Genomic DNA, 16296 nt, shown 5'->3' with positions numbered 1-16296 from the left:
AAGAAAGGACATAACTACTGAAAGAAAATTATCAGAAGAATTAGAGACGTACCCAGTTCTGGAAGATGATATGTTGGAGACATGCTTGAACGCGAATGCATTATTGGATGATTAATTTGCTCTCTCTTTCTTTCTTTCTAGCATGCTCTCTTGTGCTTCAACTTCAAAAACAAGTGAAAATTCAAAGGATCGAACTGTAGCTTTATATAATTTCTTTACAGAATGTTCAACTACTGACAACTTGTAGAAGAACAATTGAAACCATAATGGACAGTAGAGTTGAGCTGATGGTCGATATTCTCAATATATATATATATTTTTTTGTTTCAGAATTACATTACAGTCTACTATATTTACAGCTACGAGAAATTAAAATGAAAAAAAAAAGAGAAGAAAAAGAGTGATTTTTATGATCAAAAGAAGATTTTGTGAATAATAAATTTATTTGAAGCAGAAAATTATCAAAAGTTTTTTGTCAGAATTAGACGTTTTATCAGTTACCACACATTTTGAAATTTTCGTCAGAATTAGTCGTTTTAGCAGTTACCACCATTGGATTATGATGATGATTGATGGTAAGATTGGTGATGATGATGATTTTTTATGACAAGCAATAGAGATGATGATGATGATGATGATGAAGATGATGTATTTGTGATGACGATGATGAAGATGAAACTAAATTTTGATGTTGATGAAGAAGAAGAACCGAAATCGACAGGAGGAAAAAGAAGAAATTGTGATGATAATGATGTTGATGAAGAAGATGAAATTGGCGTGATTGATGACGAAAAAGTAACGAACAATTTGCTGAAAAGAGAAAGAAAAAAGAGAAGAAGAAGAAGAAGAAGAAGAGAAAAGAAAAAACAAACAGAAGAGAGATAAAATAATAATTAAAAAATGAAAGAGGACAAAAATTGTAACTATTATTACTATTATTAACAGTAATTTTCTTAATTATAAAATAATAATCATAATCATAATCATATAATAAATAATAAAAACAATGACAATAATAAGTTAAAGGATATTTTTGTAATTTGAAATAATTTATTCAGATTTTAAAATAAAGTAAATATATTAATAACAATACAATTCATTCTGATTCCGATTCCTACGACTAAAGTAAACAGTAAATTCCGATTCATATTACTCATTTTCATTTCAGCTCATTTCGATTCCATCTCATTCCGATTACGGATTAGTAAACGCACCATTTATACTTTATCTCTCATTATTTAGGTAAGCATCTCTTGATTGATTATCACTTCTTTGATTTTTTTAGGATTCTCTTAGATGAAAGAATTAATGTTATGGTCTAGGGAGTTTTTAATTCTTATGTTATAGTGTTGATAATAACATTATCCTTGAAAAATTGTAACCTACGAAAACACATTGAGATAATTGTAAATGTATTGAATGAAATGTTTTAATGAATTTGTATTTTGGTATTTATTATTTATTGTATTTTTTAAAAAAATACATTGTTATTTAAACTTAACCCCCGCGACATTGAATTCCATGTGAACCTATTTAAAGTCATTTAATTCTAATCTTTTTAATTAATTGAACCAAAAACTTATCACTAAATCAAGACGCGATAATATGTCCCAAGTGCAATTCATCAGTTCTCTACTCTTCAATAGATTTAAAAAATTGGAGTCTATGTTAAAGTTTATAATCAATAAAATATCATTTAATAGACGAATCTCAAATCAGTTAGGATATAAATTACTATCTAAATATTGAAATCCTACCATTATCCATAGGAGTGTTCAGAATCTAATCTGATTCACTCAATCTGTTTGATCCGTAGAAATTTAATCCGTAAAAATCCGATCTGTTAATTGATGGATTGGATTGGATTGAAAATTTGATAATCCGCAATCGGTGGATTAGATATAGATCTACTCCTGTAAATCCGTAAAAATCCATGAATAAAAAAAAATAAAAAGTATTTATGTAATTAAAAATAAAACTTATAAATATGGCATTAGTACTTACTAGTAAATAAATAAGTTAAAATATAGTTATATTAATAATATATTATATCTTATCCAATAATAATATAAAATAAAAAATAATTAAATAAACAAATATAGCTTCCTAAATAGTTAATTTCCATGTACTGATCTAAATGAATGAAATTTTTTTCGTTTTGGTGTGTTATATTTTGAAACTTTAAATGTATTTTCTACCTTTATTCAAACAATTAATTTATTAAAATCTTATTTAATTTTAAATTTGATCGGTAGTAAAATTATTTTTATATTAAATTCTTTTATTTAGTTAGTTCATGGATTTGACAGAATTAAAAATTTCCTAAATAGTTAATTTCCATGTACTGACCTAAACGAATGAGATTTTTTTCGTTTTAGTGTGTTATATTTTGAAACTTTAAATGTATTTTCTACCTTTATTTAAACAATTTATTTATTTAAATCTTATTTCATTTTAAATTTGATCGGTAGTAAAATTATTTTTATATTAATTTTTTTTATTTAATTGGTTCATGGATTGGACCGAATTAAAAATTTTCGGTCCGCAAACCAATCCGTAAAATGGTATATTGGATATGGATTGGGTCAAATCCTCATATGACCCGCAAATGTATGGATTGGATTTAAATTGAATTTAATCAATTCGTGGATTGGATTGGATTGAAAATTTATAACCCGCAAAATCATAGATCATATATGGATTAATATCTAATCCGTAAAATTCGATCGGCGAACACCTCTAATTATCCATTACCAATAACATTGGGGATTCCAATCTTAGTGTTAACATAATTTTCGAACAACATAAAATTGACTGCGTCCACCATCAACAAGACAACTGTAGCAGCAACTTATAGGCTGCCCATTGAAGATGTTTGGGCTTAAAAAATTAAAATTGTTCCAGTGCACAAGCCAACGAGGGATGCTATTAACACCCCTCCACTACCCTTATCAAACCCCTTTTACAATCTCTAAAATAACCGTCGCTTACCCCTTTTTTTCATCAACAAACCCAGCTTCGTCAATTGCTCTCTCTGCTTCCATTTCAAATGTTAATAGATTATGAAAACTTCGTAGAATTATCTTCTCAGCAAAATGAAACTGTAAATTGAATGAAGTTTACTTTAGATCAAATTTTTACGCTATTACAGTTGACTACTTCTTTTAATTTTAAGTTTTTGTAATTTTAAAGTGTTTGTAACGGAGGAAAAGAGTGTGATAAAAATTATATAAGTTGGTTTAATTCGACTATTTTTTGCTTTTAATATGATTTAAATATAAGGAAAATTATCATTTGTATACCCTATATTTGCTCTGTTATCAAAAATATTATAATACTCTGAGGGTGTATCAATCGTCCACCCTTAATTGACAAAATGTATCAACTGACCACCAAATCGTTGGTTGTCGTTTGAAAGTTAATAGAATTATAGTGAATTGACGATTTTACCCTTGAAAATTATCACTTGTATACCCTTAAATTATCACTTGTATCATATGAAAAGACCAAATTATCCTTCTGACGTCATCATACTTAAACGGCAACTAACGGTTTGGTGGTCAGTTGATATATTTTATCAACTTATGATGGACGATTGATACACCCTCAAAAGATTATAGTATTTTTTATAATGAAGTAAATTAAGAGTATACAAATAATAATTTCCCTAAATATAAAGGACACAAGACAAATTGGAATGGTTGGACCCCAATTCCACAATCTACAATGGCCCATAGCCTTTTTTTTCTTTTTTGCCTTTTCTTATTGGTAAGTTCTGGCTTTTTATTTATTTTATTTATTTCATTGGTTGAACATGGTAACTATAAGTCTTAAAATGGTTTAGCAGGCCCCCACGTTTCACTTTTCTGCAATCTACTTTTCTCCAATCAAAATCATCTACACAAGAAGCTAAGATCTCAAATTAGTCACAGATCATAAGTTTCAACTCTCGAACTATTTTTATTCAAAAAAAAAAAAAACTCTCGAACTATTTTTGGAGTTTACGATAATTGGTCAGCAAATAACGCGGAGTTGAAATTAACTCGTTTATGAAAAAATTAAATAAAATAAAAATTTGTGGCACATGGCCTGAAAACGACCTGTGTGAATTTCTAAATGCTTTGTGCAACTGATCCACATGATCTCCTTAATTCCCCATCTAATCAGGACTACTGCATTTTTAACAGTGCTTGTTATTCAACTTGATCAACTCGTTTGAAGCATCAATTTTCTTTCCCTTTTCTTTTTTCTTATTATATCTTATTGAATTCTGATTCAAAATTCATTGTAAATTTGTAGCATAGATGTTATTATCAAAGACTTGTGTTTAGTATTATTGTTTGTGTTCATATCTAATGGCCTTGTATATCGCGAAATTGACTTTGTCCCCAGAGTCTTTTACTGTTTGGTTTCTAGAGTTTCCCTTGAAAATCTCTATAATTTGTAGCTGGCTTTTTATTTAATAATATTACTCTTTTACTAAAAGATAATAATAATAATAATAATTCATTATTTCGATTATGTCTCGTCTCTATGAAAATTACCTTTGTTTCAACAGTTCATTATTTCAATTTCGCCCCGTCTTTCATTTCAGGTATGTCAAGATTATTTCTTTTGGTATCATGAAAAGCTTGAGTATAGTTGAATTGCGGTCTCAAAATCTGAGCGAATGACATTGTCATCTATGGTTTTGGAATTCAACCAATAGGTCATCTGGAAACCTGCGACGTCACATGCTAGAAATTAAGCACAATAGACGACAATTCAGAAGCTAGTAGTTGTCTAGTCGTTTTGAGGTCATTTAAGTTTACACGTGATGCGCATGTGAAGGAGCTTTGGTCAAGCTGGTCAACAGTTAGCCTCATTTAAGATTGATTAAGATTGAGGTTGAAACTTAGGCTCGGTTTGGGAATCAAGTTAAAACTCAATAAATTACTTATTTTATAATTTGTGATAAAAATAATATTTGATAAATTTTGTAAAAACTGTTTATTTCATAATTTTCTTCATTTTGACAACAGTTTTTAAAAGTAAGTAGTGTTACTTTTCATAAACAACTTATTAAATAAGCTATCATACCTTTTTAAAGTTCTTATTATAGTCTCAATATTTAAAAAAATAATTATGTTTTATTTTTCCATACGCCATAATTATAGAAAAATTTTAGTGAGTCAACAATTGGAGGTATGTTGATCAAATTGCAACAGAACATAAATTCATATAAGTAAACAACAAGTGAAAGTTAGTAAACATGGTTGCAGTAAATCGTTGGAGCAACAACAAAATAAACAACAGAAAAGAAAATGAAAAACAAAAAGAGAAGAAAAAGAAAAAACCCAAGGTCTTTTAAACAACAGTCTCCTTAAAACAGATTTACCACCCATTACGGTGTTTTAGGTTTGTTAGTATCTGTTTCTCATGATACAACGGAAACAAATTATTTGTCAAGTACAGACAAATAATTCTGGCAAACAACAATGATGTAGAATCTTTATCAGAACAAAACGTTAGAGGAGGAAAATTTTTTAAAAGCTCTGTGTGTTTGTTGTGGTTAAAACAAAAGAGGAATACTGCCTTTTATATACATGAGGGTATGTAACTATTGAATAAAAATTGAATATTTGAATTGAATATTTTATTTTATTTGCTTCTGTAACAGCCCATTGAATTCAAAATAATTCAATTCTGTAACAGCTCAAAATTTATTCACAATGTAACAGCCCATTGAATTCAAATTATTCAATTCTATAACAACTCAAATTTTTTTTACAAATCAAAGATGCTTTTGATTTTAAATTAAATTGCGAAAACTGTTACAAAATTTAAAAGGAAAGGAAATAAAAAACGTGGTCATATCGGGCTTGGGTGATTTTTATCATATTTTGTATACATAAATTTATCAATTTCTTTTTTCACTTTATGTAATTTTACGTGTTTTAAAAAGAAAAAACATGCCTAAATATCATTGAATATACTCCAAAAAAAAAAAGATAATTTAAACTTATATCTATTTTGGTCATTATATAATAAAACAATACATTTGTAATAAAATTTACCAAACACGTGTACATTAATTTTCAAACTCACAACAATCGCAACAACACAATTTACCAAATACCAAGCTGTTTTTGTAATCAAAGCAACTTATTTAATCAGCAACCGCAATCAAAATTGACCCTTAATAAGCTACTTAGTTCATAATTTGTGACATAATTTTATGTGTTTTGTAAAAGTTATTTATTTCATAATTTTCTCTATTTTGACAGGAGTTTTAAAAAGTAGGTAGGTGGTTCTTTTCAATTTCATAAGTAGCTTATTAAATAGGCTACCACATCTTTTTAGAATTTCTATTTTAACCTTAATATTTAAAAAAAAATTATGTCTTATTTTTACATACATCATTAGATATCATATTACTATCAAAATCAAATTACCACCATAACTACTATACATTCTCTTCACTATTAAATTTTTGATCCAATAAGTTTATATGTTATATATTTTACTTTTATTTTCTATTATAAGATTTAATAAGCTTGTATATGATAAAGTAAATTTGTTTGAACTATGAACAATTTCATATGAAAGTTAACCATGACTTTAAAAATAATTTCATAATCCTGGCTTTTAATGTTCAATCTATTTATATTTTTTTTTATAGTCATTGTGTTTCTTGTAACAAGCTTAATGTAAATGTAACGCATAGTACTTTTTTATTTTATTTGGACTATGTACTAGTGTGAATTTTTATCATATTTTATGTAACAGATTATGGAGTGCATTATATTTTTTTAATTGAGTTTTTTTCTTACTTTACATAATTTTATGTGTTTTAAAAAGGCATCTATTAAACATACTCTTAAAAAAAATAAAAGGTAATTTAAACTTTATCTATTTTGGTCATTATATGATAAACAACAAGTTCGTAATCAAATTTACCAAATGTATATTCACTGCTATTCAAACTCACAGTAACCATAACAACAAAGTTTAACAAACACCAAATTACATTTTACTCAGCAACTTATTGCATCCGCACAGTTAAAGCAGCCTATTTAATTTGCAACCGCAATTCCAAATTGGCTCTTAGCCCGGGTTGCTAAAAAATAACTGGTTCTTTCTAGTTTCGGTAAATTAAAACGACCTTTATAAGGTTATTTGATGTGCTAAATTTGCAGATCTCATCGAGGCTACAGAGAAAGAGTCAATAAGTGAAAGTTGTGTTATCTTGTTCTCTATAATAAGCTCCAAAGCCTTGTAACATTGATGTGTTGAATAATGAAATCATGTGGTCTTGTTCTTCAGTGGATTTTAGCACATTTATTTTTTGTTTCTGATTCATTTCTTATATATGTTTTTATCAATGTTGTTAGCTTTTGTTAGTTGGGTCTTGATTAACCAACAAAGGGTCGTGCCGTCTTGTTCTTCAAAAATTTTGAGGACATGAGTTTGAGTCTTAATAAATTATGGATTCTATTTTTCTCTTAATTTCAAGAATTAGAACTAAATAGTCATCTTCCTCACAATGTGATGAAACAAATGCCTTAAAAAATATTAATAGTCATCATCTAATTTTACATATTAATAGATTTCTCATTGTAAAACACATACAAATGCCTTAAAAAAAAAACAGGGGTCTTGGGTGCTTGATTTGAGCATTAATCTCGGGTTCAACACGACAAACATATCACATCAATTTCGAATTGCACCCTTCAATTTCATTCTTAGTGCAAAAAAACCTTTAATTGGATTGTGATTTTCCATTGAAAATTAAATACATTTCATTTCAGCTTCTAATGAAGAAATAAATACATATGAAGTTAAGAGAAACTAGTGACGTTCACATGGAGTTGGATTTGGATGCATCCTTTTAATAAAATGTTAATTATGAATAAAGTTTATTGTGGTCTAATATGTGGTTGCAAAATTCAAAAAAACAGGCTGGGCAAATCCCATAGACTGCGGGGGTACTCGGAATTGGGGAACCTTGAAGGATAAAACATTTTCTATCACGTCAATTCATCTCACAAATCACAATCATCCTCTTTCTTGGTTTGCAACGAAACCGCGTCTAGCTAGACTAACCAACTGTATTAAATTAACTAACTAGGTGATTAAATCTTTGTTGACTATTAGTGCCCATAAGACCAGGATAATTTTTTTTTTCCTCAGAATCTTATAAGCTTATTCCTAGATGTAGTTATTAAATATACACATTCCAGTTCTATGGAACAATTATTAATGTATGATAGACAATCATAAAGTAATTTATATTATATAGTATTACACCACTCTCGCTATTTTATTCACTTGCTGATTAATATATATGAACTGATCATGGCAATGTACGAATGAGATCAAATTCGCTCATCAATTATTCATGCAAATTTTTAGTATATCTAACATTATTTTCAGTCACTTCCTAAAAACACATTTGATTTTTTCCCCGTTAGATTCTAGGAAGATAAAGCTTTTTTTTACTGGGAAAGAGATTTTCATTTATTTAGAGAACTTTTTAATTAAAATGAGAATTTTTAATTTAATGTTGGAAGAGTTTACTTAAATCAAAAATCCGAGGGGGAAAAAAATTGCTACACAACTATTCTAAACAAAACCAAACTAGAAATAAAATAATCGCACAGCTCCTAAGTAAAAATCTGAGGGGGGGAAAGAACATTTCAAGCTGTATAGTTTCAGATACCCAAAAAAAAAATGCTAATAGAGACAAGGTAGATTTAATTAGCTTGAACGAAAATAAAAATATGTCATTTGAAAGGGAAAGCTAAGAAACAAGCAGGTAGCAGCATAGAAAAACAGATGACGCACACAATGCTTGTAATTGATGGAGATATTAAATTCCAACGTTCTCATCCCAACAAAACTTGCCCGACTTTTTCTTTTTTGTTCAATGCACAATTCCGTGAGCCCTTTGTGCGCATGTGATCTGCACAAGCTGGGATGAAGAAAGCAAAATTTAAGAAGCTTATTCTTTAGGAAAAATTGCAAAATTTTAGCTTAAAGAAAATTAAATTTAGCTATCAAGCATCAGCCATGTTACATCAATATTTTGGGGTCCCACATTCAACGCGTTTGATCAAATATTTTGTGGGTCCTATTTTATTTGTTTATTTGTGCCTAGCTCATCTCTCTTTTTTATTTTATTTTTTCTTTCATAAATATCAATCTAACGTTAGCTGTAAACCAAGATTCAGACAAAAGTTTTCAATCTTTCTAACTCGTCAATACGCATCTAGCTATGTTGTTGTTGTTTCCCTTGTCCTCTTCTTACGTGCTTGATAAAGAAAAGCATTTCTAAATTGTAGCCGTTGTTATCTGAAACTTTTTTTTGATTTTTTTTAATTTACTTATTATATATATTTGATCTAGTGTGTGACATCGCATACGTTATGGTGAGCTACATTGCGCCTAACAAATTACGATTGGAGGTTGTGCAACCCATAGTACAAAACTCTCAATCAACACTTATTATACCTAACATCGCGCACTAGATCAACATTATATATATTCATTATTTAATAAGAGATTCTGTATGGATCTCAATTAAAATCATTTTTGACTCAAATCTACCGTACAAAATTTTGAAAGTTCATGTGAAAATATATAAGAGAATGCTCGTTTGATTCTTTTCAGCTTTTGTTTCGCAAAATGTATGATCACTAGCATTAGGGCATGTTAATTTTTTTTTTTTTTTTGTCTTAACTACGAGGTATCCTGAGAAGGGCTTCAACCGTGGGAGGCACCTTTAAGCCCGTACCACAACCCAGATTAAAAGTCCCCGCTCGAACCGGGAGGCGCAGGTTCTCCTAACAAATGCGACTTCCCTGCGACTCAAACTGGGGAGCAAACCCAATCAAACCACTTAAGGGGACTCCATTGCCAGTGAAGCCAACACTTTATTGGTGCATTAGGGCATGTTAATGAATATCCATATTTTTTTTTCAGTTATAGCACGGATTTTATATGGGAAAAGTTTCTTTTAATCTTTATGCTTAGGCATTAATTTTCAGATGGTCCTCACATTTTAAAAAATCGCATTTCGAAATATTAATATTATTGTTACTTCTGTAAGTCCTGTAAGTAGTAAATGAAGCTTCTTTCAGAGAAAAAAAATTATTTCTATCGTAACAAATAGTAAACGTTCTTGCCGTTACTCTAGAGATTAATAAAAAAGCAGCTCTTATTTTATCAGAAATAACAACATGAATGTTTGAGATTATTTTTTTAGCAGACAGTAAGTAAATAGAAATAATATCCTATCGTAGAGTCTAACTGAGAATTTACTCATTTTATTTGCTCATTTTACTCATTTTCATAACTATAAGAAGCTATGATACTTCAATCTGAACTTGGTTAATGGTTATGACTTATGAGCTCACATGCAGCAGCGGAAAACGATAAGATGGTAGTTGCCAAATTGCCATGGAAAGCACAACACAACTGACAATTTTTTGGCCAAATCTTCTGTCAGGATAGAAAGAGAAATATTGAATGCCAAAAATGTTTGCAATGAACACGGTTCTGCTTCTTCAGTCTTCACCCTTCACCGTGTGGATGATATCGAGCGAACGAAAGAGTCAGAAATAGCAGCTGATGGCTGAGAATTAACTAAATATCTCAATTTTTTAAAAGCTAGAGCTTTACTTGAAAATAAAATTAAAAAAAGTTGCAAAATCGTTCATATTTTAATTTATTGAACTCTTCTTTGTGCATGTACATATCGAATAATCGATTATCCAAAGCATGGAGGAAGCATTGTTGGCACGTGGGTGAACAACGAACATGAAGAAACTGGAAACATAGAACTTGAACTATTGTTTTAGTTGATTATAATGTCTCCATTTCTGTGTGTAAAACATGCATGCTTTTTCCATATCTTTGGCCCATTATCTTCAAAATCAGCATCAATTATACAAATAAAAATTATCATCACTGCAAGCCATATGTTATTATAATTGTATTACCACTAGATGAAAGTGACTAGCAGTGATACAAATGGGCCACTTGCAAAGCAGTCCAAATTTTTATTTTGGTGGAAAGATCTATTCTTCTTGTTGTGCCGTCACATAGCTTTAATTTCTTGATCTATTAATCAACAGAAAAAGATATATAAAGATTTATATAAGAGATTGTTGCTCTGGGTGCAAATTGATCCGATAATAGTGCATGAGATTTGAACAAATGATTTGAATGGTTAGGGTAATAATTTTGGTCTAAGATTCTTCAATTGATATGTCCAAAAAAGGAATGACTCAATCATACTATTAGAGCACAATTGATTCCCATATTCCATATTGTTGCATATCTACTGTAATGAAAAACGCCCATAATCCTTGTAAATAAACTTCAAAGATTCCTGATTAAAGATCTTAATTGCAATTTCGTATTAATTTAACATAATATGATTATCCCTTAAAAAAAAATATATATATATATATAATATGATTATATTTTGTTCAAAGATCATATAGTTTAACGACATTGGCCTATTGTTTTTTATTGTTATGCTCAAAGCAAAGACCTGTCATTATCCAAACTGAAAACTGGATCACATGACAAAATACAAATCTATGAGGTAATGAGAATATGACCTTAGATTTATTGGAAAAAACAAATGCTGATAAAGCACAGTTGGGTATTATAATTTTTTGAAACAAAAGTTATTATGTATTGTTGCCATGTGAATTGTATATGGTCAGTTTGAAATTTATTTTACCCAAGCCTAATTAATTCAACAATCATCACTTGCAAATAAGCCAACTGTAAACTAATATAAATGCATAATTAATAAAGAAAAAGAAGGGCAAGAACCCAAAAAAGCTCAATGGGACCCATTTGCTCAATTTGGTGCCAGACAGCAGAGAAGGCTTAGAAAAAGAGTCCCGGTTTCTTAAATCTCTGTCAACAAACGCAGCTACAAAAACCCCCCCTCCCCTTCTTCACTAGCACCACTCTCCTTCAGGCATTTTCACGAACACTTTCTCAAAGAAACGTTTCTTCTTTCGCTAACATGGCCAGACCACAGCAGCGATACAGGGGCGTTCGACAGAGGCACTGGGGCTCTTGGGTGTCGGAAATTCGCCACCCTCTCTTGTAAGTTCAAGACTCTTGAACGAGTGTTTCAACCGCGTTTCGGGCATTGTATTTTTGTGCTGACGGAAACGTTTCGTCCTTTTTTTTTTTTCTCTCGCAGGAAGACTAGAATTTGGCTAGGCACGTTTGAAACAGCTGAAGACGCTGCAAGAGCTTATGATGAAGCTGCAAGGCTTATGTGCGGACCACGAGCCAGAACCAACTTCCCTTACAACCCGAACGCGTCGCACTCATCCTCATCAAAGCTTCTCTCGGCAACTTTGACAGCAAAGCTGCATAGGTGCTACATGGCCTCACTTCAAATGACCAAATCATCAGCAGCAAATGAGCCTCAAAAAGCGCCAGCTTCACATGTTTCAACCCCCAGTGGCAATGCCACAAGAATCAATGAAATGGGCAAGCATCTGCTAGAAATGAGACCAATGCAAGTGCAAGGGAGCACTGAGCCAATTAACCGGGCGGTGAAAAAGGAACAAGTTGAAATTGCCCAGCAGTTCAAACCACTTGAAGATGATCACATTGAGCAAATGATTGAGGAGCTGCTTGATTATGGTTCACTTGAGCTCTGTTCTGTTGTTTCGCCACAGGCTCTGTGATATAGCTCATGCACCCTGTTTGTTCCAATTCTGCTAATTTAACCCCCCACCATGTTAGCCATTTTAGAGTCTATTTTTAAGTGTACCACCAGAACTAGATCATCTTCGGTTCCTAGAATTTATCTTCTAAGTGACCCATTGAAGAAGCAGCTAGCTTAATGTACAGTTGTATTATGTTATAATATATGCTATTATTATCCGCTTTGTGACTTCATTTTAGAAACGTCAATTCAGTTGAAAAAATGCCGTGCCAAGATTGTCACCAAATAGTAAAAAATCAACAAACAAAGAATCTTTTTCAACTGCAGGGGAGCCCTCACAATGAAAATATTCAAAAAAAGAAAAAAGAAAAAACGAAAGTACGAATCCAATAGTTAATGTTTCCATTTTACAGCCGTTGTAGACTAAAATTTATGACACTTCAATTTGAAACAAGTCTAAGCGACAACAATAAATTAATTCAGAAGATATATTTACAATGTAGCGTTGTTTGGTATAACATCTCCCATACACTACCCTAATTAATGTTTCTAATTTTTCAACAAAAAGTATGTGAGAGAGAGCGTTGTCACACTGTAGTCAAGTCTCCTAGTTTTAAATGCTTTTGTAAAGCATGAAAGAGTGCTTCAACTTCTATGGAACGAGACCAATCATTCTTGGGCTAGTTCGTGTCATGTTTTACACAACTGTTGGCTCTGAAAACGCTTCTGGTTCATTGCAGCTGAAAGCAGGTTTTTTTCTTTGAAATTGCTATTCGCTAGTTGCTTCTGTCAAAGTGGAAAAGAATACTGCTGAATGGCATTGGGTGGTTCTAATGATTTTTCATTGGCCCATCCTCTTTCACTTTCTCCCTCCATCCCTTTGATAATTTTCAAGTACAATTTCATGTCTTGTGTATTAATAAGACCAGACAATTAAAATTGCCCCACAAATGCTTGCATAAAAAATAAATAATAGATTATATATAATCAGGAGTCTATCAAGAGTTTAAACTCATTCAATGATGCCATAGTTTAAGAGTCATTGACCATATCAAAATAATAAAGGCGAAATCTACTCCTGCCCCATTTTGAGCTTGTGGGAGGTTAAAACCCAAGTGAGGGTGTGTTTAGCATTAGGCTGTGGGGATTCTCGGAAATAGTTTCGCTTTCTTGCACGGAAAAGAGTGGGAATTTAATGATCAAGAGATAAAACGTTTGATTACTAAGAACGTGTGCGTTTTTACAGTAATTTTCCCCTTTCCTTCCCGTAATGTTACTATTATGTGATGATTAAAGATGTAGTAACTTTTTTATTGTCTCTAGTAATTTTGTTTTTCACTTTGGCTTAAATCATTTTCCGCTTTTGGAATGTTTTAACTCGATGAGAGTAATATGCAGAACTAGGAATATTGTAAGTTAAAGTTAGCATCATGTCATTTCAAACCTTAACCTTTTTTAATAACAAATTAAACATTAATTACATATACATCGTCGGCAGCTAAAAGTGTGAATCATTGCTAAATTTATTTGCGGAACTTCAACTTGTAATACATTAAACCCAACTCTGAAAACATATAATGTTACTATTTTAGCAGCATTAACAAGAAGGTTTTCTCTCTGTTTTTTTTTTCCCCACACCCTTCTTATCGAATAAAATTGTTCATTTGTGACGATATTGAGTATTTGCATAAAATTTACAATGCAGAGTTTAAAAATTCATGCTTGCTTTTTGGAATTTGGTGTCTAGTCTCTGTCAATGGAAACTTAATGATGGTTCACCTGTTTGGAATTTGATTTTGTTCCCCACAACTATCAAAAACTAAAGTTGTTTATTCTCATTATACTGTTTTACTTTTGATTCAGCAAAGGTGATTAAATCATGTCATGTTAGTGAGTTTATCATCATTAATTGTTTGAACTTAGTGTCTGTAGGGAAACCTGAAAGATTTAAGTTTTCTTCTTTTTCGGGTTAAAGCTAAATTCCCGACAAGCCTGAAGATCACTAGTGAAATAAGCTACTCACATGATAACATAACAATTTTGACATATTTTGGCTCTTCATTGATAGTCATAATTTTCATGCTTTGCTTCCTAAAAATTTAAGGTTGTCTAGTGGCTTAATTATGTTGAAATTTTAGTTAATCTTGATGGAAATTTTCTAGTCTTGGCTTGATAACTTCTAAGAAGTGAATCTAATTGTTCCACAATTTCGTTTAGAGTAAATTTCTTTTTGATGGAATGGAGACATTGAGATTGAAAAGATAGAGAAACATAAATTTTTAAATAAACATAAATTTTTAAATAGGTCTAAAATTTTATTAATGAAAAATTTTGAATACAAACTTAAGGCTTTGGACTCCTTTTATATTAATCTTCAGTATTAGAAATGTATCAAGGTAGACAAACTCAAAATATTATTATATAATAAAATTCTCCTAATTGAAATAAGAAAAATAAAACAAACAGGATTTAAATTTGATATCTAAAAACAAAAAAAGATAAAAGTCTTCAAAGCAATACGAAATGTAGAAAATTTTCATAAACTTACAAAATGATCATAAAAAAAAGGCAATTTCCAACTGAAGCACAGGACAAATAGCTACAGTATAGTAAGTCAAGTTCATCTCATTGCAAGTTTCGAAACAATATATTATACACATCAAATGAATATCTGTAGCTCAAGTTACAGTCCCTTGCTTATCTTTCGTAGCCATCCTACATCACTTTTGTTTAATTTAAATTGATTTTCATGCCGTGCTCATAGCTGCTACGCCGACGACCAAGATCACGACTTTTAAATAGTGAATCTGGATATTTCTTTATAAATTGTTTGGTGTTGATTCCTTCTCTTAATTTGGAGCCGATTTTTAAATTATGTTCATTGTTTCTAAGCTGATCAAAACATATATCGATAAATTTTAAATTGTAATATGAATGGATTTTTAATGTCTTATTTTGAATATAGAAAGAGGTGAATCAAATATATTAAACAAGCAAGTATAGACATTTGTACATCTTTCTTATTTTTTTTCCCTTCCTTTTTGTACAAACTTTCATTGTGAAAGGGCCTTTCCCTTGAATTGCACACTTTGTGAAAAAGAGAAGGGGAACAACCAAACAAGCACTACTGAAGAGTCAAAGATGAGATCTTCCTTAGAAGAAAAGGTGGTCAACACAAATGATAGCTATATCTAATCATGCAAGGTATATATAGAATCTCATGTGAAAATGTTGGGTTGGAGAAAATCATATTGGCCTTAAAATCCCTTTTTCATATACCCAAAAAATTAGGTATATTGAGATTGTCTCTTTAATGGGGTTTTAATATTTGTTTTTAGATGCATCAAATAAAGGGGTTCATGCAAAAATCCAAAAGGAAAATGGCCTTTTATTCATTTATTTATTTATTTATTGGGAGTGAAAGCAAATGGTAGATGGCCTACACACTGAAAAGCCACAATCCTTTTACCAGTTCAAGTTGAACTAGAGCACAAAAACATTTCTGTAGTTTGTTGATATTTTTTTGATAGGGTCAAGGCTGAACCCGACTCTTCTTTGTCATTAAGTTTAGGGTTCATGCATTTTTAAAATTTTATTTCCCTTCTTCT

The 16296-nt window shown here is 30.7% G+C and overlaps 2 protein-coding genes across 2 annotated transcripts in view; one reads left to right on the top strand and one right to left on the bottom strand.

Moving 5' to 3' along the window:
* LOC102625279 (coumarin 8-geranyltransferase 1b, chloroplastic-like) overlaps positions 1-812 on the bottom strand; it is a 28442-nt gene extending 27630 nt beyond the window's left edge. Inside the window, exon 1 of the mRNA XM_052436773.1 lies at positions 53-812. Within this exon, the coding sequence (XP_052292733.1) occupies positions 53-101 (49 nt within the window). The 5' untranslated portion in view covers positions 102-812. The remainder of the gene's footprint in view (positions 1-52) is intronic.
* Positions 813-11942: 11130 nt separating this feature from the next.
* Positions 11943-12906, top strand: LOC102619724 (ethylene-responsive transcription factor ERF003). The gene is made up of 2 exons (XM_006483384.4): positions 11943-12111; positions 12212-12906. The coding sequence occupies exons 1-2, from the start codon at positions 12029-12031 to the stop codon at positions 12705-12707; spliced, it is 579 nt and encodes a 192-aa protein (XP_006483447.1). The 5' UTR covers positions 11943-12028; the 3' UTR covers positions 12708-12906.
* The last annotated feature ends 3390 nt before the right edge of the window (positions 12907-16296 follow it).

This window comes from Citrus sinensis, chromosome 1 (assembly GCF_022201045.2).
Source record: "Citrus sinensis cultivar Valencia sweet orange chromosome 1, DVS_A1.0, whole genome shotgun sequence".
Taxonomy (NCBI): domain Eukaryota; kingdom Viridiplantae; phylum Streptophyta; class Magnoliopsida; order Sapindales; family Rutaceae; genus Citrus; species Citrus sinensis.
The sequence above is the reverse complement of the archived record's forward strand: the minus strand, read 5'-3'. Positions and strand labels throughout refer to the sequence as shown.

Coding starts and splice junctions, on each gene's coding strand:
- LOC102619724 (XM_006483384.4), top strand. CDS start 12,029: ATGGCCAGACCACAGCAGCGATACAGGGGCGTTCGACAGAGGCACTGG. Junction 12,112..12,211: donor GAAATTCGCCACCCTCTCTT/GTAAGTTCAAGA, acceptor TTTCTCTCGCAG/GAAGACTAGAATTTGGCTAG.